The following is a 27,190-nucleotide window of genomic DNA, read 5'->3' as shown; positions in this document are numbered from 1 at the left end:
TGTAACGTCAAAACCTCAAGAAATATTCCATTTGCAAGGCAGTGTGGGGTGACTTTAAAATTGCTCAATATCCCTAATTTCAACCATTTAGTAACTAGGTTTAGTTCTAGGCGTGATCTGTAATCTAAAGTCTGTCTCGTCCGGGCGTCAGATTATTATTTTTTTTTTTATTATTGTCAGATGTCATTTAGGTAAAGACATTTTTAACTATTGACAGCACAGACATGAATACGTAGACGCCGCGTCCTCGGGTGAGAGGCGTGCCGACAGAGCTGCCATCTTAGGTCAGACCAAGCTGCGCTCAGAGAGAATACAAGTCAATTCAGAAAAATGTACTTTATGTTTTCAGACACTCTGAATCCGGTGAATTCTCACCCGATTTCCAGATAAATCAACTGACTGAAACGTCACCCCTTTAGGGGCTACATGGGACCAATTGATTGAATTAAATTATTGTCTAACTTAATATATAATTTCGATTTTGTATTGAAAGTAAGCAAACTTCCAGAGCTACGTCCCAGGAAGCCCGACTTTTACTCCGCTTATGGGTGCGCAAATAAAAGGATAGGCCTACTAGAAACCAGATCCTGGGGAATTACCTTCCATAAGTAAGATTTTATAATAGATAATCCGCCTGCTTTACAGTAACAGTTTTTCTGGCATAAACACAATATGTGCTAATGGGTAGCAGGGATGGAAGTAGAGAAAAGTACATTAAACACCAAAAACAACAAAAAATGGTCCTAAATTACTGGATAGACATGATTTGTGGTGGGGGGGATATTATACAGTTTTTGCTATGATTTTGTAATGTATTTATTTCCCCCCAGATTGCGGTTTGTAATATATAATTTTTAAATGCTGTTATGAGCACCTCTGCTCTCACTTGTCTGTATATAGTTTTGCTCCTATGTAGATCAGTGCTGTTGTCTGTAGATCGGTGTCTGTGTATATAGCACATATATATATATATATAGGAAGAAAGAGAGAGAATTTTATGTGTGTATAAATTGTGTGTATATTAGATTAATATATAACTGCAAAATATGTAAGTGCATGTACATTTTTCATCCAGTTTGACTTCAATTTAAATAGTTTTGGTTCTGAATAAATATATGTAATCTGTCTGAAATGTCACGAGCGTTGTGAACATATGATTAAAATGAGATCTGAGCTGCCTCCTATTCATTTTGACAGCAGATGTCTGATCTGTGGTCTGACCCAAGATGGCCGCCTTGTAGGCACGTCGGCCCAGCGGCCGGCAGCGTACAATGGGGCGTCTACGTATATGATGTCTATGATTGACAGGGGGAATTCCCGCCCCGAAGGATATCCCCCAGTTTCCCCAACAGCTCGCACTTTCTCGCGAGAGAATCATCATCGCTACCGTGAGCGCGCGGTGACGATCGGACGTGCGCGTTCAGGGGCACCGTCCTCGCGCCTAGCTCAGAATAGGGGCGAAAAATCCAGCGAAAGCCAGACAGACGGAGAGCTTCCTGACCCGAAACGTTTTGTCCACCAAGTTGTTTCCGAGCTGTTCGGAGGCAGAGGAGGGGCATTGTTCTTTTAGCGCAACTGCTCGTTTTTCTTTTTAATTTATTTTTGCACAGACAGGGCGAGCGAAGTTGTCTTTCATTTTTAGAGTTTGGACAGGGAGAGCGGCAGCACAAGCACGTCGGCTCACGCAAGGGAGGAGCGGAGAAGAGGGCAGAAGTTTCCGCTGGGCTTGTTTTGTCACCGCGGGGCTGCCGGTGGTCAATCCGCAGGAATGTCGCACAAGGAGAGACCCGTTTTCTACCGACAGGAGCTCAACAAAACCGTGTGGGAAGTCCCGCAGCGTTACAAGAGCCTGTCTCCGGTCGGCTCCGGCGCGTACGGATCCGTGTGGTGAGTAGTTGTTGCTGCAGAGAGTCCCACCGAGAGCAAACTGCGCGATTGCACAACGGCCGGGTGGCTTCCCGTTACCCGCGGAGGCCCACGGACCTGTCTGCCCCTCGGGGGGTGTTAGCTGTCCGCTTGCACGAGAGCTTCCGTGGAAGTCACGCTAAAAAAACAAACAAAACAAAAAAAAAAAACTGATTTTGTTTACAGCTTCGCGTCATGCACGGTCCATGGTGGTTCGCGTTTATTTCAGGGTCTATTTCATCTTTTCTGCACCTTTTTATCCCTGTTCACTTTTGCTTTTTTTTTTTTTTTTTTTTAAGTTTAGCAATACTCCCGGTGCCTCTCCCGGTGCACACGGCCTTGGTTTTATACTTGTTCTGGGCCCTCCTCCCCTCCCCGATGAGGTGACATGCCCATACTTGTATCATGTGGAGAAAGGCCGTCTCCTCGTTGCAACTGTTCTCCCGTGCTGTCTCTAAATAGCACCACTGCTCTTCAGTCCTGCGCGTAAAGAACCATCTTACTACCGAACCCGTCCGCCTAGCGCACACGTCGTGCGTGCTCCACTTGGGTGCAGCCTGCAGAGTACCAGTAGGTCACGTGGTTTTTCGGAAAGTAGCCCCCTCCTCCTCCTCCTCCTCCTCCTCCTTCTCTCCTCCTCTCCCCTCTTCTCTCCCTTTTGCACAGCGTTCCACAGGAACCCATCCGATGATGTTGGTGATGATGACTCCAGAATGATGTCATCCTCTCTCCCGCCGTGTTACACACGGATGAGTCACACAATCCCGAGGTTAGGTGTTGGCCTCAGCAGTGACGCCCCCGTGTCATCATGCTATAGAAGTGGTGGACCTGTCCCTTTCCTGCTCACTGAGACCCAACTTTATAACCGCTGGCATTGTGTCCTCTTATAAGGCATTCCAGGGGAGCTCTTGCCCTTATTTAGTCTCGAAGATAATAATAATAATAATAATAATTTAAAAAAAACTAGCCAAAAGTGCCTTTTACTTAAAAGGAATCTGCAGAAGTCTTGCAGTACCTTGCATAAAGTTTTCATACCCTGCGAGCATCATGCTACAAGTCACATTGATTTAAAAAGTGGCGTCTAAATGTGAAATGGAAGGAAGTTTAGTCTCAAAATACAGCATCTCTTATTAGAGAGCATTGGTGAACAAGCAGCATCGCGGAGAGACCAAGGAAACGTTCCACACAGGTCGGCTTTGAAATGGACTGGGCTGGCTCACTTCAGTGCCTTAGAGTGCCTCTGTGTTTTAAGTGACCCTCTGATTTAGCACAGGTGATTCTAAAACAGACCTTTTCAAAAACCGATGACGCCCTTGGGAGTTAATCCAACTGTGTTGGAGCAGGTGCACATAGAAACATCCATTGCACTGGCTCTTGAGGTGTGGAGCTGCCCACCCTTGGTTTAGAAGCATATTAGTCTGTCAGAATGGCCTAGTCAAAGTCCAGGCCTAAGTCTAATTGAAAGTTTGTGGAAAGTGTTAAATTGATGTTCACAGTCTCTCCATCCAGTCTGATGGAGCTGGATGTATTTTTCTAATAAGGCATTGCGAATGCAGGCCATACTTTATCAGATTTGAAATGTTTCCTGTTCGTTTCCCTCCCCAGTCATTCACCGTTTTTTGTTGGTCCGTCACATAACGCCACAAAAGGTCAATCCACTGTGACACCATCTGAAAAGTTTAAATCCTGTTATTTCTCTCATAAGGCTCTTTATGTTTTTTATATTATAGTGTTTTTTTCTAATCCTCCCTCCACTTTAGTGTCTTCTTTGTAGCCTTAGTGTAACAGAGTTCACACAAAAAGCTTCTCTTTGTCTTTTTGTCACCCTGTTGTCTCTTCTGCTTTTAAAGTGAGGGGAAAAAATGGAAAAATCCTTTTTTTTCCTACACAGTGCTGAGCAACAAGTTTGCACCTTTTGTTCGACACATCAAAGCCTATTATTACTTCAGTAGCTTCTAATAAACCCCGCAGCCTGTGAAACCCTCGCAGTGTAGCTGAAGCATCAGCTCCTGTTGCGTCTCTCTCAGTCGAGTCTTTTTGTTGTTGCCGCCGCTGCGTTCGCTCGACTTCCTCGCGCAGACATAAGTGAAAGAAAGGATCTACGTCGGTTTCTCTCTCGGTCATGTGCCGTACGAACCGTCCCACGCTGAAAAGCCACACTGATTCAGAATATTCGAACGGTTCGTGTGGGGAAAGGGAGTTCACCGTGAACGCGGCTGTCCTGGTTTGCAGCGAGAACCGTGTTGAATACGTTAAACACGCATCGAGTCCACTTTTCTCAGCTAAGAACAACAAAAGCACCAAACCAGTGCAGAGCCAGAGGGCACGCGCGTTTTAAGGAAGCGTTTTGTTTTCAGCGCTGTCGAACTGCGCAGATCCTGCAGCCACACAAAAAGTGTTATACAGTGTTTAAATCAAGCAAGTGTTTCGGCGCTGTTTCACGCTTGGTGCTTACCTTACCAGAGCATCACATGTTCTGCCCAAGTTTAAAACCCTATAATTTGCTTGTCTTTCTTTTACGTCTCCTGCCCACTATTCATTTTAGTCTATAGCTTGGCTTGAACATGAGCATCGCAAGAATTTATGGCAAGCAGGCTCGGATGGCTGAGAAATTAGGTATGCAACTCTGTCCGTTTATTCTGGATGAACGGAAATGTGTTATTCTGCAGGGAAAGTCAAGTCCTTCGCTGCTGTTTACAGAAAACGTGTTCTCTCCGTGTCCTTCTGAGAGGGGCACGTTGCAGCCTCACAGCATTTATGTATTTCTCTGCTATTTTATTCAAGTTCTTCTTAAGGACGTGGGCCTGTATATTTAATAAAAACATCAAGCAGGAGTAACCCGGCTGCCAGTTTTCATCACAGGTTTCATCTCAGTCAACTTCTAACATTGACTGGTCGTAATTGTTGCTTTATGTCACTGTGATGGGAGCAAGACAGTAACTCTGTAACGATGTGTGCTGTGAGATGTGATAAGTTGAACCCAGGAACAGCATAAGAGTGTAAATTTGTTCAGATAACTAGATCTAGAAAACGACTCATTCCAGTTTCTCAAATATTAATTCATTAGCTGCCGAGGCTGCACTGCCCTGCCTTTCGGGATCGCCTCGGTGTTTGTTCCTGTAATAAAATTATAAAACAGATTAAAAGAGCGGTACTCATAACGCCTGGCCTGTATACCTGCATGTATGAGTTTTACGTAAGGGTTTTCACCGATCTTTGCAAAGGAAAATGAAGGTCATGAGAGCAAAAGTCAACTAAAGACATTTCGCAAGAAAAGACTTGACTGTGGTCAGTCGCATGAAATTAAAAAGTGCGTTATCTGCATATTTTAAACCTAATTGTCCTAAAAGTATCAAACATAAACCATAGAGTCATTTTTAAAACAACTTTCTGGTGCATAATAAGCTTTCGGGGGAGAACAAGCGGACGGTACCACTTATGGATTATGACGTAGCGTCTGCTCCTGCACTCTCAGGGAGCATGTCACCCTCTATGGCCGTAGACAGATTATTTTCTTATGGGGAAAAAAAAATACCTTTCTAATAAGAACATGTTAAATAGATGTGCAGTCAAGGCTTCACAATATTAGGAAAACATGTGAAATGCGATAATATTGTTAAGTGTCACGATAACTATATATATTGTAATAAATAGATAAGCAGAGGGACAAGAATACAACAGTTTATGCTACGGCTATTCCAGTCGGCTCAAACAGGGAGTTAACAGCCAGGCAGTAGAGTTGTCTACCTACTTGGGACCACCAAGGTGTTATTTTTGTATGTAAGGTTTCTCAAGTTAGAAAATGTATTCAGTGACTGTGTTTCACTTTTCTAATGTGTCCCCCATCACCACCAAACATCCATGGTTTACTTTTTAAAAATTCGTAATAGCGAACTCCAAACGTTCCTCTTGCATGTTTATAGATGATACCTGGCTGTTGCGGCATCTTTCTTTCCCTCAACGTCTGAGCTAAATGAAGGAAGGAATTTCTGAGTATTTAACTTTTCATTCACATAGTGTACCAATGGGTTGAACTGACTTTTTTATTATTATTTATTTTTTTAGGTTGAACAAAATGCTATTGGTCCGCTAAACCGACGATAGACAGATGGTCTGCTAGAAATAAGGTTTTATAGCTGCATCACTGTTGTGTATTTCAACCATTAGGACAAATGCACAGATTGATTATGTGGAAAAAAGTGAGACTTGCACAGCCGCTCTATGTTATCCTGGCATAAATGGGTTCCAGTGTTGAGAAGAAATGTGCTGGTGTACATCTGAATTACAACATCAGAAGCCGAAGCAGAAATGAAGTCTAGTCGAATGTTTGTGTTTGGAATGGTAGTTTTTGTCAGAAGTGGTCATACCTATGTGGTGAGTTAGAGGCACCTTGGGCAGGCTACAAAGAACCTTCAAATCCTTGGCTGGTTTATTAGGTTTTCAAACTACTGCCTACCAAAAACCTTTCTCCTGACTTCCTATGATCTGAAGGTCAAGGCGGGGACTTTGGTCCAGCTACTTTTGTCTTGGGTGGACGTTGCTCTTTACCTTGATGCCCGAGTTCAGCGTTGCAGATGGAACGCCACTCTTAAGCAAATTTCGACTGTCCTTTGCTGCGTCGTGCTTGCCAACTTCCTGTTCCGCTTTTCCAAATGTTTCTCAATTTTATTCATGAAGCTAAACTTTACCTCTCACAAGCTACATTCCCGAACGAACCTGAAAACGTGTTAAGGTGTAAAAGTGATAAATTCCCTTAAAAAGTATATATTTTTAAATTCAGTTCTAACTTACTTATAAAACAGCAAAAACCCATAAAATACTTTTAATGTAGTAAAGTTTTTAAAATATTTTTTATATTTTAAAATATTTTCTATATTTGCATATAATTGATGTTTAGAGATGTTTTTCCATGTGGCGCTACTTTAACACTAATTGTCTTGCTGAAAATATCGCTAACGTTTACAAAGAAGGTTGAAGCTGTTTTTTGTGTTTTTTTTAAGTTTAGTAAAATTGAGTTTGATATAAAATTTCATGATAATCTGAAATATCACCGAAAGCCCTCATTATATTTAGACGTTATTCAAGTCACTGAAGGACATGTTCTTTTTTTTTTTTCTTTTTTCTTTTGCCAGGACTGGGTAAAAACCTCCTGAGGTTTTGTAATTAAATGTAAGAAATATCTAAGAAAAATACCTTAATGTGTACATTTATAAAGGTTGGTATAGAAAAAAATAGGCCATAGTCAGGTTTGATTCTCACAACAATGTGACTCAGGTTTAAAGATTTTCTCCGGGAGTGGGTAGCTGAAATGCAACTGAAAGATGACGCCGCACTTATTACAGGCCTCTCCAGCAGTCATTTATAGTACACATTTGTGTGTTTGCTCACTTAGCGTGCCAGTTAGTCAGCAGCCTGGCTCTCCGCTTCCATATGAAGCCGGGCCTCACAGCGCTGCTCCTTTTTACAGCCCACAGTTTATAGCCATTTGTTACTGCACTTCCATTTATCACCGACTAATTGGATGATGTGTGCTCAGGCTCGTTGTGTTTGCCGTGTAGATTACCAGTAGTTTCAAACATGGTTTTGCACATCTTGTCTTTTTTTTTTTTTTTAACTCTTAGTGCTGGTTCTACTCTGTGTAGGTTTTCCCTCACCGCCGATGACACACGTAAGGTTGTCCCTCGAGCTTCCAACATTGGGTGTGGGAGGTTATCTCCAACTTACTGGAAAAAGCACAATGCTTATCTTAATGTACTTGTTATGGACGCATGGGAAATGGGTCAAAGTGTAGCACTAACCCGGCTAGTGTTGGGGGTAAATTCTCGGGTGTTTCTTGCATTTAGTGTAGTTTCAAATATCTGTTAAGGTGTCCAGGAGATAATTGAACCACCCTGTCTTAATGCTCCAAGTTTCAGAGCTGATAAATGTATATTCCAGTCTAGCAAGATTATTCTGGATTGAAAAAAGCCCAGTTATAACTCATTTCTTTGCATAATATCCAGCATATAGAGAGAGTTTTTTTCTCTTGGTTGCACAATCATCTTTATATCTATGCAGATTAGGTTATTGACCTCAAAGAAATGTGTGTTATCTCAAGCAGGTTGTCCTCCTTACAAATTCAGGAGAGGCAGAAATGTGTTGCTTGTTTTGAAGGCAAGGCCCATCTGCCACTTTCTGTGTTTTGAGGGGACTGTTTCTGAAAGAAAAAAAACCAACACATTTTTTTCTTAAACAGCCTGCGACTCACGGAAAGAATTTCCGATGCTTAACATCTGAAACTCGATCAAGAAACCCCCCGACATGAAGGCATTGCTACTTAAAACAGCTTCAACATCAGCATTAAGACAAACGCACGTTTGGTTTGAACAGGCTTGATGCATGTTTTAGAAAAATACCCTGTTCAACAGTTTCCATGAGTAAAGACTGGTACTATTTCCTTTTGTAGTTGTTTTTGTTAGCGAGGATATTGGGCAGCAGCCTTCTTTTTAATTCTAATTGTTTTGTGCTGTAGTTAATCCCTTTAGCACTTTTATCAAGTAGCAATTTTTGATATAACAGCCTTTCCATTTCCAATAAATCCTCATATATGTACAATTAGTTTTATGATGATGTAGGGAGCTAGCAGATATTGCATCCTGGCAGTCTTTTACATCCGTGCAATAGCTCACGCTTGGATATTGCAATGATGATGATGATGATGATGATGATGGGGATTCAGTGCATTGTGCAGCTGGTGTGATGACAGACTTGTAGTTCCCAGGACACAGTTTTTAAGTTCTGGTCCTGAATAACAAGACTGAAGATGGATTTAAACAAAGGCAAACCGGGTAAATCTAAAGTAGTAAATACAGCTTGATGTCTTTTGCTTAATCTGGACTGTACTTTGAACAGAGGTAAATAACGGGTAGATTGTCCATGCAGTGGCGCTGATTTAAAAAAAAAAAAAAAAAAACAGGAACCAAGAGCTCTGTGAGGTGCACTTATTTTTCTTTTGCCTGTGGGGTTTCGATCACCTGCAGTCAGGTGGTGGATCTCACCGCTGGCCAAATCAAGGGGAACTGTGAACGCTCGACGGGTTGTTTTGCGGCCGGCATTAACTCACAGACTTCCTTCTTCTCACACGTCTGCTCGCTCACAGCTCGGCGTTCGACGAGAAGACGGGCCTGAAGGTGGCGGTGAAGAAGCTGTCCAGACCTTTCCAGTCCATCATCCACGCAAAGAGGACGTACAGAGAGCTGCGGCTGCTCAAACACATGAAGCACGAGAACGTAAGTCGCCGGTGGTTCAGCAGTCCCCTCTGTCCTATTTCCCTCCACATGCAGCGTATCAACTCTTGAATTGTTATTCAGGGAGACTATCCTCGCGCAAACCTGCTTACTTTATACATATACATTTGTCTTTTGCAGCTAATAACCCATTATATCTGCTGATGCAGGCAGAGTCATATGGCATTAGGAGATCTTGCAGAGGAAAACATGTGACACGTGTAACCCGCTCTGTATTAATCAGGTTACAGGTTATTTGCATAGCAGCTTCCAAAAGGCTCCAGTTATGAGAAAGTTTAGGTCACAGCAACACGCTGAGCTTTTCCTCGCTCTGTTTGTGATTGCGTAAGCACACAGACTGAACTGGCTACCTGATGACGGGTGTCTTGCTTGGAGGGGTGTTCCCCGTGCACGTAGGCCCCGTGCTGCTTCCTGCATTATGGGTCACCAAACAGGTACGGAGTGAACTTTCTGCAGCCTTGCCTCTGTGCCTCCTGTTATCGCGGCAAGAGTGTATTATTCAGGGCAGTGGCTTCAGTTGCTTTCCCACAAATCACTGCTTTGGGTTTGGTCTGCGAGTACATGATGCCGTCTGGAAAAGTCTCGAGTTGGACTTCTTTGTTTTCCACGTCTGGATAAGTACGGGGAAGAAGAGAGTCCAGGGGAAAAAAATGACTTTCTAGACTCTTTTCTCTATCTCATAATTTAAACATTGCTTCCTTTCTTCCTTCGTTGTGTCCTCCCTCCTTTCCAACTTCGCTATCCCTTCCTCGCTTCCTATGTCCCTTCCCTATTACTTTTGCCCTTCCTTGTGTCCTTGAAGTTTTTCTGTTTGTCCTACGATTTGGCCTGTCTTGTTTCATTCTGAGTGTCCTTCCTCCCTTCCTTAGTCCCTCCCTTTCTTTCTTGTGCCCTATTGTCCTATATTTCCTTCTTTCCTTAGTTCCTTCTTTTCTTCCTTATATCTTGCTTGTGGCCTTCTTTTCTGTTCTTTCTTTTTCATTCTTGCCCATGTCCTTCCACTCCTCCTTCCCTTTCTTGTACCCTTGTTACTTTTCGTCCTCTTTTCTTTCCTTGTGTCCTTTCTGTATCCCTTCATCCTACCTTGCATTGTGTCATTTGTTCCTTTTTTTGTGGTGTTTCCTGTGTCCACTTTTATAGCCTGAATTCTGCAAATATTGTCCATAACTTCACTTTTTTTTTAGAAACATCTTTCTCTGAACCCACACATTTAGGAGGAACCCCAGATGATGGTACCCCACAGACACAGCTCCTTGTACTTATCTATTGTTGCTGCATCCAGCTAAAACTTTTGATGTGGTGCCTGACAGCAGATATTGTCTGTTTGTGGTTTAGGATAAAGTTTCCAGGTCTGTAGAGAGCAAGAAGGTGAGAACTCCTCGAGGAATGACCTTGCTGTTGGGATCGAGTTGCAGCAGAAATTTGCTTTGCTAAGAGTTTGCTTGTTTGTTTGCTTTTAGCTATCGCAGTAACTGGAGCTGTGGCCAGTACTGGAAAAAAGTCTAAATTCATTTTTCATTTCTGTATAGCTTGCTTTTGATTGTGGTATCAACAGAGCTACAAATGTAAAAAATTAAGTTGTTTCTTGCAATTTGGAAATAAAACAAGAAGAAATGAGTTGTTTTGTAAGGTTTTTGCACAGTACTGTTCATAATTACTATAAGGATAGTTATGACTAAGTTACAACAGGTGTTTATATTTGGTGCACATATTGTGAGATGTCCTGTGGTATAAAGTGGAGCACTTAGCACTTGGCAACATTTAGTTGGGCTTAAAATAAACCACCATTGAAGAAGTGTTAAAAGTCTGTAAGAGGAAAAACAATCTGTAAAATGAACGCCCATGATTGAATACTATGGTTTAGCTTGGACAGCACTTAATTCTTCTCCTTCAATAACCACAGACTTCACTGTGATTTGATGTAACAGACCAGCACAAAGAAGATGATACAAAGTGCGGTTTGCATTTGTATCCAGCCTCCCTTACTCTGACAGCCCTGAATAAAACCCCATGCAACCAGTTCAGAAGTCACCTAATCCGTAAAAGGAGCCCACCTGGGTGTACCGTATTTTTCGGACTATAAGTCGCTCACCTGAAATGCAGCCTGAAACTGTCAGCACAGTATGCTAACAGTATGACATGGATGTTTGAGAGCAACATAAAGCTCACGTGCGTCGGCGAAGTTGTAAACCTCCTGGACAACAGACCTGTAAGCTAGCGCTAGCTGTTAGCTTCACGGACAGCCCTAATAACAGGGTTCTGTCGCGATCTGGGCCCTTTGAGCTGCACCATGCAACGCTCCCCTGCGTGAATGCACACTGAAACAGTGAAAAAACATGCAAACATGTGTTCTGTCTTTGTTGTCTATAAGTTAAGGTTTCAATAAACTTTTAAATTAAGGCGACCAGATTTCTCTAATGTAAACCGGGGACGTCTCTGATTTTGTTGAGAATCTCTGTCAGGGGGTTGGTTTGTTTTGCCCGACCTGCAACGCCGACGGGGCGGGGAAGGCGTGCGGAAATCGGGGACGTCAGGTCACCCTATTTTAAGTGGTACAGGAGCAGGATAGTTTTCACAAGCCTAGCGAGCCCTCTTGTGGCTATAGATGGTAATGTTTACTCCTTGGTTCATGCTGGTCCAGATGAATTGCAATTTAAATTTGATTTATAAGTCACACCTGAATATAAGTCGCAGCCAAACTATGAGGAAAAAGTGCCACTTATAGTCCGAAAAATAGGTGAACGCCTCAAATGTTTTTTGGAGAACAAACTGCATGATGAAGACCAAGGAACACAGCGGACAGGATAGGGATAAGGTTAAGGAGTGGTCTAGAGCAGAGTTAGACTATAAAAGAACATCCTAAACTTTAAACATCTCACGGAAAACTGTTTAATCCATCGTCCGAAATGGAAAAAGTATGGAACGAGTGCAGACCTACCAAGATGTGGCTGTCCAACAAAACAGACAAGGAGGGCTTTAATTGGAGAAAAAGCCAAAAGCTCCATGCTAACTCTGGAGTAGCTGCAGAGATCCACAGCTCGGGTGGAAGAACCAGTCTCTCCACAAATGTGTCATTTACAGAAGAGTGGATGAGAAGAAAGTCACTGTTGGAAGAAACCCATAGGAGGTTTAGTTTGTGTTCCTCCAACCTGTGGGAGGAGCTGCTCTGATCACATGAGACCATGAGTCCAACCTTCCTGGTTCTGCCACAGTATTTACTCAGTTCTCGTCTCCTCTTTCCATTCCACTTAACCATGGTGCACTACTTTCACATTAACTCTCTAAATAAAGTTAATAGTTGCAACGTGACAGACTGTGCAGTACCCGTTGTTCATGTGCTTTCATTAAATAATCACACCCTTGTTGAATCTAAGTTTCAGTGCCTGTAGACACTGTTGCGACACATGTTGGATCAACACTTCACTGAAAGTGGGTTCTGAACAAACCTGGTCTAAAACCTTAGCCTCTCAGAAAATGCTGGTCATAGATGTTTAGACAATGCTATAGTGCAGCCTTTTCCTTTGGTTGAGAGGGGGAAAAAAAAGCTTTCTGTGAACCCGATTCTTTCTACAAAACCCTATTTAAAGCTTTCTGTGATTCATTGCACTTTCAACATGACTTTTTCTCTCGATCCTGTTCTCTGTACACGCCCATCTTCCACTACTGGAACAGCTACAACATGTTCGTTGAGCAGTTTTAGAATTAGTATTGCACAAAGCAGCGGTGCTGTACCTGCCTCTGTGCATTCAACTGAAAAACCGGTTTTACATGAAGTGAGGATCATTTGGGATTAGTGTGATGATTGCATTGCATGCATGCTGCGGTGGCATTGTATAGTAACGCGTACCTGAGCAGTCTGCTCACATAATAAGAGTGTGTTCCTGCTATTGAGCTCTTTTTCTTTGTGTTTACAGGAAGCAAAAGCATAAAGCTGTGCAGCTTTTTGATACCGGCGTAACATTCATACACACAGAAAAGGGATGGTGTGTATTGCTCACGCTGTTGCCAGGAGACTCCCCGGGTTTTGATTTTGGAAAGTCAGAGTGGACCAATCAGCCGTTTGTTGTGGCTCCAGCTCCACCAATAAGCTGCGAGTTGGGATAGTGTGTGGGTGGGCCGCTCAAATGTTTTCACAGCACCTTATCCATCTCAGTCTCCTCTCCAGGGGATGGGGGCAGGGCTGGCACTCTTTGTCAGTATGCATGCTCGCGTGTATATGTACACATGCAAGATTGTTTACATAAGCGGGTGCTTGCAGGAACATCAAATGGAGTTTATTTGCAGCATTTTTGCACATCTTTTTCCCCCCCTCTCTCCTTTGTTGCCATCCATCCTGCAGCAGCAGCACAACACCCGTTTTTTTGCGTTCTGTGATATGTAACACGTCATTTTTGGCTTTCCTGTTTGCATTTGCAAACTCACTTGAAAAGATTGTAGATAAGATTAAAAAAGCCAGAGCTCATTGTAATATAAGTAATTATGTGCGGATCTGTCAAAAGTGCCACTTTTCTGTTAATTTTATTTTGTGTAGGTAGGTAGGTACATCTTAGAGGCTGGGATTTCTAGCTCTGTGCACACACTTCACCACAGAGGAAGTAGAAAACCGCATTCTCAGTAATGTCTCCATTAATGTGATTAAAAAGCTCAGCAACCAAAGCATAGCATGACCTACATCTAATATAAACAAATCAAATTATATTTTACTTAGACTTGATCTAAAAAAAAACCCCATTTAGGTCAGTTTTATTATTCAGCTCTTGCTTTTGTCATTCCCCTAATCTGGGAATCTATGGAAGAAAGATGTATCATATGGAGAAATGTTTCAGTTTCCAGACTCGATTCCAGTTTCTAAAAAGACAAAATGTCTGAGTTTCTCAAAATGCTGTGGGGTTTTGCATCGCTTTATACTCAAGCAACTTGTCTGGTGCTAAGCTGGAGAAAATTTGTGGGCAGATCTGTATCTGAAAAGATGTGTGCAAGCAAAGCACAGAGCATACAAACTGGACTTAGCTGGAGCCTGGGCCCATTCCTCCTGTGAGAACTGCTCTAACTATTGTGAGAAGCTCGTGGATGGAGACATAAAAACGGAATAATGTCAAGTTGAGCTTAATAATTTATATAGGTAGATTTGTCTCACAGACAGACACTGGCATCCATCTAAACCTTTCTGTCAACTACATAAAAAAAAAAAGCCAGAACATGGATTTAGAACACCTAAACACCAATGCAGAGCTGGGATCTTTGAAACTGAACCTATAAGAAGATCTAATCAACAAACAAGTAAGAACAAATAACAAAAAAATACTACTGATACCTGAAAACTAGATAAATAACAGGGAAAAGGCTGTTCCTGTAACGCTTGGTCTTTATATTCTGGACCTCAGACCAAACTGAACGAGTAGGAACTCTCCAGCCAAAGGATGGAGGTCGTCGGCACATGGAGCCGGCCAGTCTCTGCGACTGGTCAGCAACTATCTAATCAGCTATACGGACCGTTGGAGTCCACTCTTCCAGGGACCGGTTTCCAAACCATGACACCATTAAGAAAGTTAAAACGAAATCAATATAAGCGCAATAAAACAGCTTCATCATTGTTTTATTTATCTACAACCGGCTCCGTAGACAATTGCAGATGAGGGTGTCGCGTCCTGGCCAAACACTGGCATTCACCTAGTTGTGGATTAGTGGCTGCACCTGTTCAGTGGTTTGCCCGTTAACTTGAAAAGTTCACGAACTGTGCTTTTAATGGATGTAGATTTAGTTCTGGATAATCCAGTATGTTTTTCATTAATAGTACAGATCTATGATGGTCCACCAGAAGCCTTAAAACTGAAAATGTCTCTCACACCAAGGAATCGACAGCCAGCGTGTGTGTTTGTTGAAAAGGCTGATACCGGGTCCTGTTTATTTTACAAGTGTTTTCTATGTAAGTTCTAGTACTCGGAACGCTAAGATAGGAAACCTTTTCAGAAATTGCACATCTGGAAAAGAATCAATAGGAACCCAGCTGTACGCAGTAGACATGATAGAAACGCCAGACTTGTTTCTCACAACCAAACAACCTGGGTGAAATTGTGTCGCTTTCTTTGGATTAATAATTTGTTAATTGAATGCTTGCATTATATGAACAAAAAGCCTATTTGTTCCTGTGTTCCCAGTGCTTACAGATGCATAGTTTCATGTCAAAAGTACAAGCCTTTGCAAATGACTACTAACTTTCACTTATTGTTCCCTGCAGGTGATCGGCCTCTTAGATGTTTTCACGCCAGCAACAAGCTTAGAGGAGTTCACTGATGTGTAAGTCTCTCCTGCCCCCCCAACCCCCACCACCTCCCTGCTGCCTTTGTTTGTCCCCACTTGTACTCTTCAGTTCTTATTGGTTTTCCGTTTCTCTTCCTCTTCTCTGTCAACGCTTCTGTTGCTTGAGTTCAAACGCAGATGACTGTTCCAAGTTTGTGCAACTCATGGCAATGCTGCAAAACACGCTTAAAGTTTGTGCGAGCCCAGCTTGTGGCGAGTGTGTACCAAGGTGAATGCAGGGCTGAACACGTGTGCACATTGCACATCACAGCCAGTCTCTATGGTAACAGCCATCTGGCCGTCTCCGTGTGCACCGTGTGTGTGTATATGTGTGTGCTGAATCCTCAATGAGCGTCCTTGAATTGTATGCACGCTGTTGCGTCATCAGCTTGTTGCACATTTGTGGAAATGTGAGAGGAACCTGCGCTGACAGTTTCAGGCTGCATTTCAGGTGAGCGTTTATGAAAGCAGCGAAAACTGTTTTTATGCTGCAGAAAATCAGACGGACCCAAGTCTCTCGCCTCGTAACCGATCCCTGGGCATCAATTTGGGTCATTAGAAGCAGAGCCATTTATCTGGAGCGTGTTTAATGCTGTTTACGTTCGGGATGCTGAAGTGTTACAAAAGTGTTCTGCTATGCTTATTGTTTTAATATCCTTGTGTTAATCCAAGCCTAAGAGACAGGTAGAGCATATTAGCCAGTTTAAAAGTAAAAGTAAAAATTGTTCTATTTGGAAATAAAGGACCCAAAGTCTGGAGGAAGAGTGGAGAGGCCAAGTTTCCATAGTCTGTGTTAACTGGATTATGGGAGGAGTGACCAGATGTCCCGTTTGTGTGGGACTGTGCCACATTTTTCAATCCTGTCCCGGTATCCCTTAAACTTTAACAATGTCCAACATTTCATGGTCAAATTCTGGAAAGTCTAATTATTGAACTCTCTTTTCTGAAATGCAGAGAAAGCAGAGCTGCAGTCATGGTTAATGAGAGCTGCATTGACTGTCAATCCAAATATAATTCATTGTTGTGCACTAACGGGCAAAGGAGAGATTGATTAATGCAATGTGCGATCTGTGTTAAATTAAGATATATGACGTCATCATAGTGGTTGATAATGCGTACGGTACAAGCACCCTGCTGCATTTTTTTTTTTATCCTCAGCAACAATAAACGGATTATGGTTCACCAGTTCTTCAAATGTGTTTGCTTTATTTACCAAATTTAAGGAATGGTTGCCTGAAAATAGTTTTTGATTAAAGATGAATGCAACTGATGCCCGGGCTGACCTTCATTCCTTGTGGCGATAGATGGCCAGATGGGTTTTTAGAAGCTTGCACACAAACTGCCAACTGTGTTAACAATAATTTAGCACAATGAAACCTTCCCGCAACTATTTAGACAGATCCTCATGATTAAAAACCAGATGACATGTGATGATCTGTTTCACTTGCAGATATCTGGTGACGCACCTCATGGGAGCAGATCTAAACAACATCGTCAAGTGTCAGAAGCTGACAGACGACCACGTCCAGTTTCTCATTTACCAGATCCTCAGAGGCTTAAAGGTTGGTTAGGAGTTACAAATAAACGCTGGTGGCGCATTTCGCTCCGAATTGTTCTCTAAACTCTTCTTCAAATGCGCTAATCAGAGAAATGGAACTGGAAAAAAATACAAAAATCAGTCTCTGGTTAATTTTGATTTTTACAACTGATTATAAGGATTGTGAAATGTGACGATGTGTTTTTTTTTTTTTTCTTTGCAAAGTTAGTGTAATGTTCTTTAAGATTTATAAACCTTTATTGCCTTTTTAAAAATGTATCTTTTCAATCAGTCTTTCTCTGAATGCTCAGCTCTACATGTACAAACCTAACATGATTGTTTTTTTTACTTTTGACTTCATCTATTTCGATTGTGTTCACATATAAATATGTATATAGTCATATTTATATTGTCTAAAATGATTCTTGAAGCAAATTTTTCTTCCAGATCAGGTTTGGAAGTTTAATCCTTTTCTCTGCTCTTGTTTTCTCCTACAGTACATCCACTCTGCAGATATAATCCATAGAGTAAGTGTTAGATCTGCTGAATCTGTACCTAAACTCCAGAGATTAAACTATTTTCTTCCAGTCAAAGGATGTTGTGCCTAGTGTTCTGTTTTTATCCTGTTTTCCAGGACTTAAAGCCGAGTAACCTGGCTGTCAACGAAGACTGTGAGCTCAAGGTGAGAAACCTTTCAGACAAATGTTTTGGGCGCATCACAGACAGAGTGGTGCTCAGCGCAGTGTTCTGTCTTCTGATTGGTCAGATCCTTGACTTTGGTTTGGCGCGGCACACGGATGATGAGATGACAGGATACGTCGCCACGCGGTGGTACCGAGCCCCTGAGATCATGCTGAACTGGATGCACTACAACATGACGGGTAGGCGGTCTGAAGCTTTAACACTGAGACTAACATAATGTGTGTGTTCTTTACAAATCTCCGATTCCTGTTCTGTGTGCTTAATTTTGCTGTTCACTATGATGAATAGGTTGTAGTTATACTTAGATATGCAGTTTCAGTTTTTAACATTTGTCACACAGGAAAAGAAAAGATTCTGATGGGGCTCGCAACTTCTCCAGTACATATTATAAAAAGGTTTGGGAAGTTGGTAACATTTTTGGGCAAAGCAAAGACACTTTTTTAAGTCATCTTGTGGGCTGTGGAAGAGTGCAACACTTTGGCCTCTGATTGTATGCATCATTAGCCCCTTTTCCATCGGCTCTATTTCAATAAACAAGTTGCAGATTTTGAGTTGCGCGGTGCATTATGGGTACGTTATTTCTTTTTTGGCTATCAAACAACATTGCAAGATAGCGGAGAGCAACTGATTCTCTCAAAGTCGCCAATTGTCAAATGACACAGTCTGTCCTCTGCAGGGACACTGTCTCCGTCTTAAGCATAAAGCTTAAAGTTCATATTAGAGCAATTGAACATGGCACAAAGTGGACTGGTCATTGTTTGTTTATTAAGGCTTTTAAAGCCTTACCAACACCTGTGAGCCTTGTGTTCACATCTGCTACCTGCAATCCAAACAAACTACAGTGACAGTGTGGTTTGTTTGGTAGTCGAAATTTTCAAACTCGTATGACTCGTGCAATTGGCCCAACATTTCTCTGCCTGCACAGGTATTGGAGGGAGACAGAAACAGAGGGGGTAGACGAGACTGTCTGACATGCTTCAAAGTTCGCCTTACGGAGTTCAAATCTAGGGCTTTATGAGGAGGTTTTTGCCTCTTCCATATCAAAAACAACAAGGAGGACTTTAAAGTGCAGTACCAAAGACCTTTGACCGCTGTGAAAATATTTTTATAGGTTGGATATTGTATTTTCATGCTGCGATGATTCGTTGTGTTTTTTGGGCTAGATCCAGAGAGGAGTGCCGCTGCAGACTGCTCTCTGCCTTCACCTCCCCTCCTCCTCGCATACGGTGGTTTGATCAGGGGCAGTGAACACCTTCTTGAACCAAACACTCTAGAGACAAAACTTAATAGCTTTCTGTGTGTGTGTGTGTGTGTGTGTGTGTGTGTGTGTGTGTGTGTGTGTGTGTGTGTGTGTGTAAAATGAGAGAAAGCCTCGCTAAATCCATGGATCTGATTTAGGTTATTATGTACAGCGCACCCGTCTGCATATAGAAAGCTGCTGAGTCCCTTTTCTTTTGTTTCCTTCGGGAGTGGTTTTAAGTTTGCAAAATGATATTCCGGTTTGACCCATTCTGTTCATGGTGATCGTTAATATTAATGTCGTCACTCTTCAGTTTAACTTTTCTCTGGACTTCCTCGGAATAAACCTTTTTGAACAGCAGTCTGCTAATTTCCAATCACTGAGATTTGTCTTGTATAAAATGCATGTGCTTCTTTATTTTTAGAAGGGATGGCTTGTAATATCAGGTTTAAGTGGTTAACTCACAAAAGATTTAGAGCCACATGAATATGGCATGGCAATCTAAAAACTAGTTTTAGATCCTCCTGTTAAATCTGTACTAAACCAGAAAAACAAATGCATCTTTAATGCAACAGCCCTAAAATCTTATTTTATTATTTCCTGGGTTTTTCTTTGGAAGAAAATATTTGTACCTCATCTGTTCAAATTTGTTTTCATAATGGTGCTAATGTTTTTTTGTTTTTTTTTATCAGTGGATATCTGGTCGGTTGGGTGCATCATGGCCGAGCTGCTTACAGGACGGACACTCTTTCCAGGCACAGACCGTATCCTTTCACTAATGTTACTGTCATGGGTTATTAAATTACTTCTTGTCCATATTTTCTTCAGTGCTATGCATTTGTTGATGTGCAGTTTTCATGGTTTTCCACCAATCTGAGTTCTTTTTTAAAAGTTGTTCCAAGCACAATGATAATGCTGCCCTGTTCAGACTAAACCAGAAGTGTTAAGTGCTTGCTGGTTGCATGCCAGAATTATAAATCTATGTATCTTGTACATAAACCACAGTGTTGTGATTGACCCTTTAGTGCATGGCTTTACCTTTTTGTTTTTCTGCCTCTCCATGACAGTGCATTTTCCTGCTTCCTCACAGATGAGCACAAACAGCAGCTGGGTGATGATTTTATTAAAACATGCACGATAATAATGTTGTTCAAATGCGAACACAATGAAGTGCAGAAGTTTGCACCTGCCGCTGGGGCCATGGTCCTGTGAGAAACAAAGAGCATGGGGCTGGCAGGCAATTGTGTAATGTGTTTGGGGTCCTGCTCCAAGTAACCAACTCATCCACGCTTTCTGTGCATGTCCTGTGTGTGGGTGTTGTTTGAGTTGAACTTTCTTACCACGTCTGAATGTTATCAAGATCGAGCTTACTGGTCTGCCTCCTCACAACCTGTCTGAATGAAAGGTGATCGTTTATTTGGAAGAAAGAGATCCAAGAGGACTAGGTGTTTGCTTATTACAGTTGACAGTAAAAGTATATTTGCAATTATGTGCAATAGTAGCTAAAGGGGAGATGACTGATGCATCGTTGTCAGTTCTTGTGTTGTTCTTTTAGAGAGCAGCGCAGATAAAAAATAAAAAAAAACATTTGGTTAGTCTTTTTTGCTGCATCTCTGGTTTCATGAACTATCAGTAGGTGTCCATTTTCATACGGTTTTCTGGATTCAGTTCTTCCAGAATAAGGTCTTGCTGTATGACAGTAATGCTTGGTGGCTGAAAGCTAAAATAATGATTGGAGATGAACCGATTACAGTTTGTGGCTCATTTCCAGTCTCCAGTGTTTTCTTTTACAGGTCTGACCTACTTATACTTTCAATTTCTGCCCAACAACTATATTATAATAATGGCCATAGAAAATGTTTGAATTAATATTTTTATATTTGCAGCGGAGGGGATTTTGTGACGCGTGTAAGAGTGGAGTTGCTGTAAAACAGGGTTTTACTATTTTAAATCAAAGAAAATTATTACAGAGTTTAGAGTCTTAGCTATTAAGACTGCTAGCATCGTTAAAATGGCTTTCTCTCTGGGAACTACACAGAGAATGTGGATCGTTATGTTACCTGTGAAATTGCCAAAAGGCTGGCAAAATCTCCAAATTCAGTATATTTCATCATGACAAGCAGACGTTAAAAGTAAAACATAAGTTAGAATGATGCAACTTTGCTGTATTTTGTCCAGCTTTCTAACTATCCCCTGAAGAGGTGCTCTCTCTCGCCCCGTTGCAGCATGCATAAATTTTAGACACACAAAAGAAGAGTTTCCTTTAGCACAGCTTCTTACATCTCTGTGCTTCCTCTGACTTAGCGTTGAGCACCTCATTGATACTGAAAGTGGTCAACTTGGAGGCTTCTTCACTTTCTGACCAATGATTGTTGTCACTGCACCTTGATGGTTCCTGGATAAGGTGCAAAACATTAGATTTTTTTTAACCGCCATTCTGGTCCCCAAATGGTTTCTCTCTGCACTGCTAATAATTCATTTGATTTGAATTTAATTTTTAGTTTGTTGTGAACCTCAAAGTTAAATAACACTGCACGGCATGACGTGATGTTTTATACTTTGTGATGCTTACTGAGAGCCTAATCCTAACTCCTTATCCACTTTATGACTACACTTGTAAAGAGGAATTTTAGACAAATTTGCACCGGGGTCTTCAAATCCAGTCTGTGAGAGCCACTGTCCTGCTATTTTGACATGACTCTGCTCCAACATACCTAAATAAAGATGCTTCCTCAACAAGCCATCAATTCTGCAGAGGCCTCATAAAGAGCCATTTGTTTGTTTTCGGTTGTGTCGGCTTTGGCTTACATCCAACGTTGCAGGAATGTGGCATCCCCAAAACTGGAGTCGGAGACCCCAGAATTAGTGTTTTTGTTTTGATGCAGACAAAAAAAGCCTCTTTTGCTAATCAAATAATAAAAAAAGATTATTTGTTGCTGAGTGTGTTAACAAGAAAAGCACCAGTAGCAACAGACAGAGATCAATGGAAATGGCAGCAGGAATCACTCTTTTAACTTTAATATTTATCAGAGGGAAGACTGGATTGTATTTGCTTCTGAACATGAAGGAAAAAGCACCCCCTTCATAAACCAACAATTATAGATCAAAAAAAGGCTTTTATGTGTCAAACATTCACAAAATGACTTTGACATCTCAGACGGACTTAGGGCTCAGAAATTAGAAAGCTGAACGGATGATAGAGTAAATGTATACGAACCAGTAATAAATGTCTTAATAGAGATCTTGAAAAGCTCTGAGGGATTCTCATGCAGTCTTGCTAGGCTAGGTGGGTAGCGTTGCATTTTGTACTTGAAATCCAGGCGGAAATTAATTTGCTTGGTTTCTTCTTTTTTTTGCATGTTTTTTCACTCATCTTTCCTTTTTTATCAGTGTCGTCCATCCATTGCTTTGTTTTTTTTTGTTTTCCTTCATGCGAGTGTGGTAGACATTGATCAGTTGAAGCTAATAATGATGCTCGTCGGAACCCCAGGGCCCGAGCTCTTGATGAAAATCTCTTCAGATTCTGTGAGTGCTAAGTACCATCAATCCCAGTTTTTTTTTATTTTATTTTATTTTTTCCATTACCTGCTTGTGCATTACCTTTGTTTAGCTCTGGTTATCATCAGTCTACTTTCTTGTGTTTACATTAAACCATCTTTTTTCCAGCTGTGTGTTGATCTGCAGCGTGGCTTATTTTTATCTTCACTTTCCATGTTTGTGGAGCGGACTTTAAGCCCTGCTGTGCGCTCTTTTGTCTTGGACGGCCGGATGATTACTCTATACAGCAGCTCAGCTTCTTGTCTTCTACCTCCCTTCCACTCTTCCAATCTGCCTCTTTCCATCTAATTATAAACTCCCCCATGCCCCCCTCATGCTTGTTGACTTGCTATGATTCCCCTTGACTCAGAAGCTTTAGATATAAACCAGCTGCAGCAGATAATGCGCCTGACGGGGACTCCCCCAGCCTCCCTCATAAGCAGGATGCCCAGCCATGAGGTGAGACCCCCGTTTCCAAGGTGGCCGCCTTCAGCCAGAGTCGGGCTCGAGCAGCAGCAGCTGTTGTTTGTTTGCAAACAAATAGCTGCAGACTTCCCTTCCCCTCCGACAGGCACACCACCCTACGCTGTCGCTCCACTTCTTCCCTGTTTCCTTTCTGACTCACCATGCCTGTCACAGCGATGCTTTTCAGAGTGCTTTCCCTGTGCAGCCACTGTTGCACTGGTTATTAGTTTTCATTCTGATTTTTTTTTTTTTTTTTTTTTTACAAACTGAAGTGTGTAGTGTAGGTTGTTGGCCGAAGGTTTGAAGCCACCATCTCATTATAACTGAGCATTGCTGTGTAAACATTTCTAGAAGTCTTAAATGATAAAAGGTGGCATTGTTGTTGTTTTTTTTATTTTAATGGCTTAGCCCAATTTTGTTTCTCTTTAACAGGCAAGGAACTACATTAATTCACTTCCTCACATGCCCAAGAGGAACTTTGCTGATGTGTTCATTGGTGCCAACCCTCTTGGTAAGTTCCTCTTTCAGTATTGGGCTGCGGCTCATACGACTTCTGGCTCACTGCTTCCCTCTAGTGGCATCATAAAACATTAGTTTAAAAGTTGCAAATTTTTTTTTTTAAGCATTAACATTGAAATATATGAAACTGTTAATAATGATATTGAGCTGGGGAGCTAAGTCTGTGTTGTTGAGATTACATCTCAGACCTTTCAACTAAGGAAACAGGCAAAATAGGACAATCCTATTTCATTTAGAAACTACTCAGGTCATGTTTTTCATGCTTATTTCACATTTAAATCAGAAATATATTTTGGTGGGATCTTATTGAAAGATAAACACATAACCTCCCTGAAGTGTCAAATAATAATTGTTTCATGAGTCATCCTTGAAGAATTGTTTTTATTTTTGCAGACCTTATGTTTATCTTTCACGCATTCCTTCCCTAATTCAAAGCAACATCTCCTGATATGCATTATCGAGTGAGAAAAATTTGGATTGAAATTTGACTTTTGGTAGAGTAAAAAAATTAAACGAAGCAAAATCTAGTTAAGAAGTTTTTATAGCACTAATCGGGGAAAATTTAGTTCCACATAAACAATGTTTTATTTACCTCATCAGACGTACTCTAAAAACCATATCTAAATGTTAGAAAAGCTCCAACCATATCAGTGTTCCTCACAGCAAACCTTACATATCCATTGTGTGATCATTGTGCTTCAGCTGTGGACTTGCTGGAGAAAATGCTGGTGCTGGACACAGACAAGCGGATCACGGCGTCGGAGGCCTTGGCGCATCCGTACTTCTCTCAGTACCACGATCCAGAGGACGAGCCCGAAGCAGAGCCCTACGACCAGAGCTTTGAAAGCCGCGATCTGGAAATTGAAGAGTGGAAGAGTAAGTTTGGAAGAGGGAACTTGGTTTATGTACATTAAAACGTGTGTGCTAGAACTGGTTATGCACTATTTGTTTCTTTTTTGTTTCCCCCTCAGGCCTAACCTACGACGAGGTACTCAGCTTTGAGCCGCCACCTTTAGATGATGAGATGGAGTCCTGAGTGGGGACGACGCTTTTCTTCCTTTTTTTTTTTTTTATTTAGTTTTTATTTCAAAGGAACACTCTTAAACAATCTCACTTGACTATCCATTTATTTCCTGCTCACATGCAAAACCTTGACATTCAAGTGCCTGCCGTCATTCACACCTTGGGGACGTCGCGATAGCGGAGACAAAAATCTCGACATCCTGTTCACAATGTCTCCGACGTTGCACCCCGATCTGCTGAGCCCGTCTTTTTATCTGATCCTTTTGGGGGTTTTCTTTGCTTCCAACCTTTTTAGTTTTTAGCTTTCAAATTATATTCATCAAAACGTACAAGCCAGTATCTGCAGGACATTTATCCGAGGATTAATATTTAAAAGGTTTTACTACGTAGGAGTTAGCACAGCGGGGGACAAATTTTAATTAGTTTTTCTCTCCTCCAGATATTAGTATAAATGTTATTTCTGTGTAGATATTACAGCAAACAGTATTTGTACATAAGTATTTTAGGCATAATCACCATATTAGAAGACTTGTAGACACTTTAACCAATCTCAACAGTATAAATTTGATTACCAGAGCTCATCCTAAAATGGCCTAAAGTTGATAACATATGTAATTTATACCATGTGTGTACAGAATGAGGGAAATGTATGATAGTAATTCACTCTGACAAGGAAAGAAAATGTAGGCTTTATATTTTTCTTGGTTTTGTAGACTTGCTCCTTTTGTAAACAAACTATTGCTTATGAGAGTATTGCATAGTCATCAAATGCGTTTGTTTTTCTCATCAATTCACAATACTTGTTTATCTCCAAAATGAATGTTTTAGCAGTCGGCCAGCTCCTGTGTCACAGCAGCCTTTGGCTTCGTAATTTATTCACATCTGATGTTTCCCGCCAGAACATCAGCTGACGGCGTAATTTAATCATATTGCGTTTTCTAAAGCATATTACATATATTGTGTGTTGAATGTTTTTGGGCACCAGTTTGCTCTGTATTTATGATCTCATGTTGTTTGTATATCAGCGCAAAATAGAATGTTATTTGTCAGAATTTAGGGTTGTTTTTGTTATTTATGGAGAGCCTCTTGTGTCAACATCGTCAAATATCAGATTTTTTTTTCCTTCCCTCGTCGGCCACGGGGACTACAGTTACGGCTTGTGCATCTAAGCAGACAGTGAGCGAGAGCCCGGTTGTCTCACATGTATTCATGTTGGGATTGGCTGAAAACTGTGTTCTCAGCATCCTGTCCGTGTGATGGCCCTGTTTACGAAGTCAGGAGTTTGTAGACACCTTCAGAAATCTAGAGCCTTGAAAATCTGCTCATACCTCTTCAACTTCTTGTTAAATTACAACAAAATTTTAACGTACTGAAAATCTTTTGTTTAATGGACCAACACAAAGTATTACATAATACAAAAAGAGGATGCATGGTTTTAATTTAATTTCACTTCATTTACAGCTGCAAACAGTTTGCCTCGACTAGCTTTGTCGACCTGGAGATGAAGGATTTTTGGACGAGGAGCATCAGTTAACATGTTTTTTCATTCTTTCTACAGTTTCTTAATTGCAATTAGGTCTGGACTTTGACTAGGCCATTACACATACTTAACCTTTAATAACCTTTAATCAGTGCTCTGTGATCGGGGTCGTTCTCTTGAAAGAGGAACCTTCACCCCAGTTTCAACGCTCCTGCATCCTCTCACATGCATTTTTCCATGATTGTCAGAGATTTAGCTACATCTATCGTAACCATCAACTGTGACCAGCAGTCCACACTACTTTTAGAGTGTGGTGTTTGTTTTCGGGCCACACGTAATGTTTTAGGCCAGATGGTTTTAGTTTGGTGTGATCTGACCAGACAACCCACTTGTTAACGATGTCCCCTACATGATCTGACTCTCCTTATGCTTTGTGTTGGTCTGTTGCATTAAATCTTGATAAAATACATTGACGGTTGTGGTAAATATATAAAATATAAAGTTCCAGCGGTATGAGTACTTTTGAAAGTCACTGTTTACAGCATCCTTCAGACCACTAAAGTGAAGTAATCTCTTTCTGAAGCAGGAAAAACATTTTCCAGTTGAACCACATTTCTAAGCCGCGCACAAGCTGTACTATAGTTGCTCTGGCCGTGTCATCTAAAAACGATGTTGCATATCTTTTTCATTTCTTATCTGTTGGTTCATCTAGTGTTTCTTTCTTTCTGATGCGTTACTTTGTGTTGAGTCAAAATGTAATGTCAGTCTTTTATATAGGGTTGATTTTTTTTTTCTTTTTTTTTTTCTTTTTTTGTATTAGTATTTTCCCTCCCCCTTTTTGGAGGATCACAAGCACCGAAAAGTTCATTTATCAGAATGTTCAAGCAGGGCACATGAGTGGATGTTTACTCACTGGATCCTGAAGGGTGATGCTGAAGTCTCGCTGTCATTTTTTTACACATTTGCATCAATCAGATTAAGATATTTTATCTTCTCCAGGTCCCAATGTCATGTTAACTTGGTTTGCTTGCTTTGCCTGAGATGTGTTCATGTATTTTTCACAGAGTTCTTTATCCTATGTACCAAGACAGCAAGACCGTACTATCTGTAAATATAAAACCACGAGAAAATAAAGGCTACTATTTTTCAAAGCTGTAAAGGCGTGCATTGTTATGGGTTGCAGTTTGGTGGTTGGT

The 27,190-nt window shown here is 41.3% G+C and overlaps 1 protein-coding gene across 2 annotated transcripts; it reads left to right on the top strand.

The window, feature by feature from the left end:
- Nucleotides 1–1,415: 1,415 nt before the first annotated feature.
- Nucleotides 1,416–27,153, top strand: mapk14b (mitogen-activated protein kinase 14b). Of its 2 annotated transcripts, none has more exons than XM_012870529.3 (12): nt 1,416–1,887; nt 9,044–9,173; nt 15,430–15,488; nt 16,942–17,053; nt 17,526–17,555; nt 17,663–17,710; nt 17,795–17,909; nt 19,663–19,734; nt 22,887–22,966; nt 23,405–23,483; nt 24,194–24,367; nt 24,463–27,153. In XM_012870529.3, exons 1-12 carry the CDS (start codon nt 1,769–1,771, stop codon nt 24,525–24,527), a joined length of 1,083 nt encoding a protein of 360 aa, XP_012725983.1. In that variant the 5' UTR covers nt 1,416–1,768; the 3' UTR covers nt 24,528–27,153. The 2 variants fall into 2 exon arrangements, with proteins under 2 accessions (XP_012725983.1, XP_012725982.1); XM_012870528.3 differs by lacking the exon at nt 22,887–22,966 and adding an exon at nt 22,416–22,495.
- The last annotated feature ends 37 nt before the right edge of the window (nt 27,154–27,190 follow it).

This window comes from Fundulus heteroclitus, chromosome 20 (genome assembly GCF_011125445.2).
Source record: "Fundulus heteroclitus isolate FHET01 chromosome 20, MU-UCD_Fhet_4.1, whole genome shotgun sequence".
Taxonomy (NCBI): domain Eukaryota; kingdom Metazoa; phylum Chordata; class Actinopteri; order Cyprinodontiformes; family Fundulidae; genus Fundulus; species Fundulus heteroclitus.
Note: the sequence above shows the minus strand (reverse complement) of the source record. Positions and strands in the feature narration are given on the sequence as shown.

Excerpts from the sequence above, each read along its gene's own strand:
- mapk14b (XM_012870529.3), top strand. The coding sequence starts at position 1,769 with ATGTCGCACAAGGAGAGACCCGTTTTCTACCGACAGGAGCTCAACAAA. Across the intron at positions 1,888-9,043 it reads GGCGCGTACGGATCCGTGTG|CTCGGCGTTCGACGAGAAGA; the intron begins GTGAGTAGTTGT and ends GCTCGCTCACAG. Across the intron at positions 22,967-23,404 it reads GCAGGATGCCCAGCCATGAG|GCAAGGAACTACATTAATTC; the intron begins GTGAGACCCCCG and ends TCTCTTTAACAG.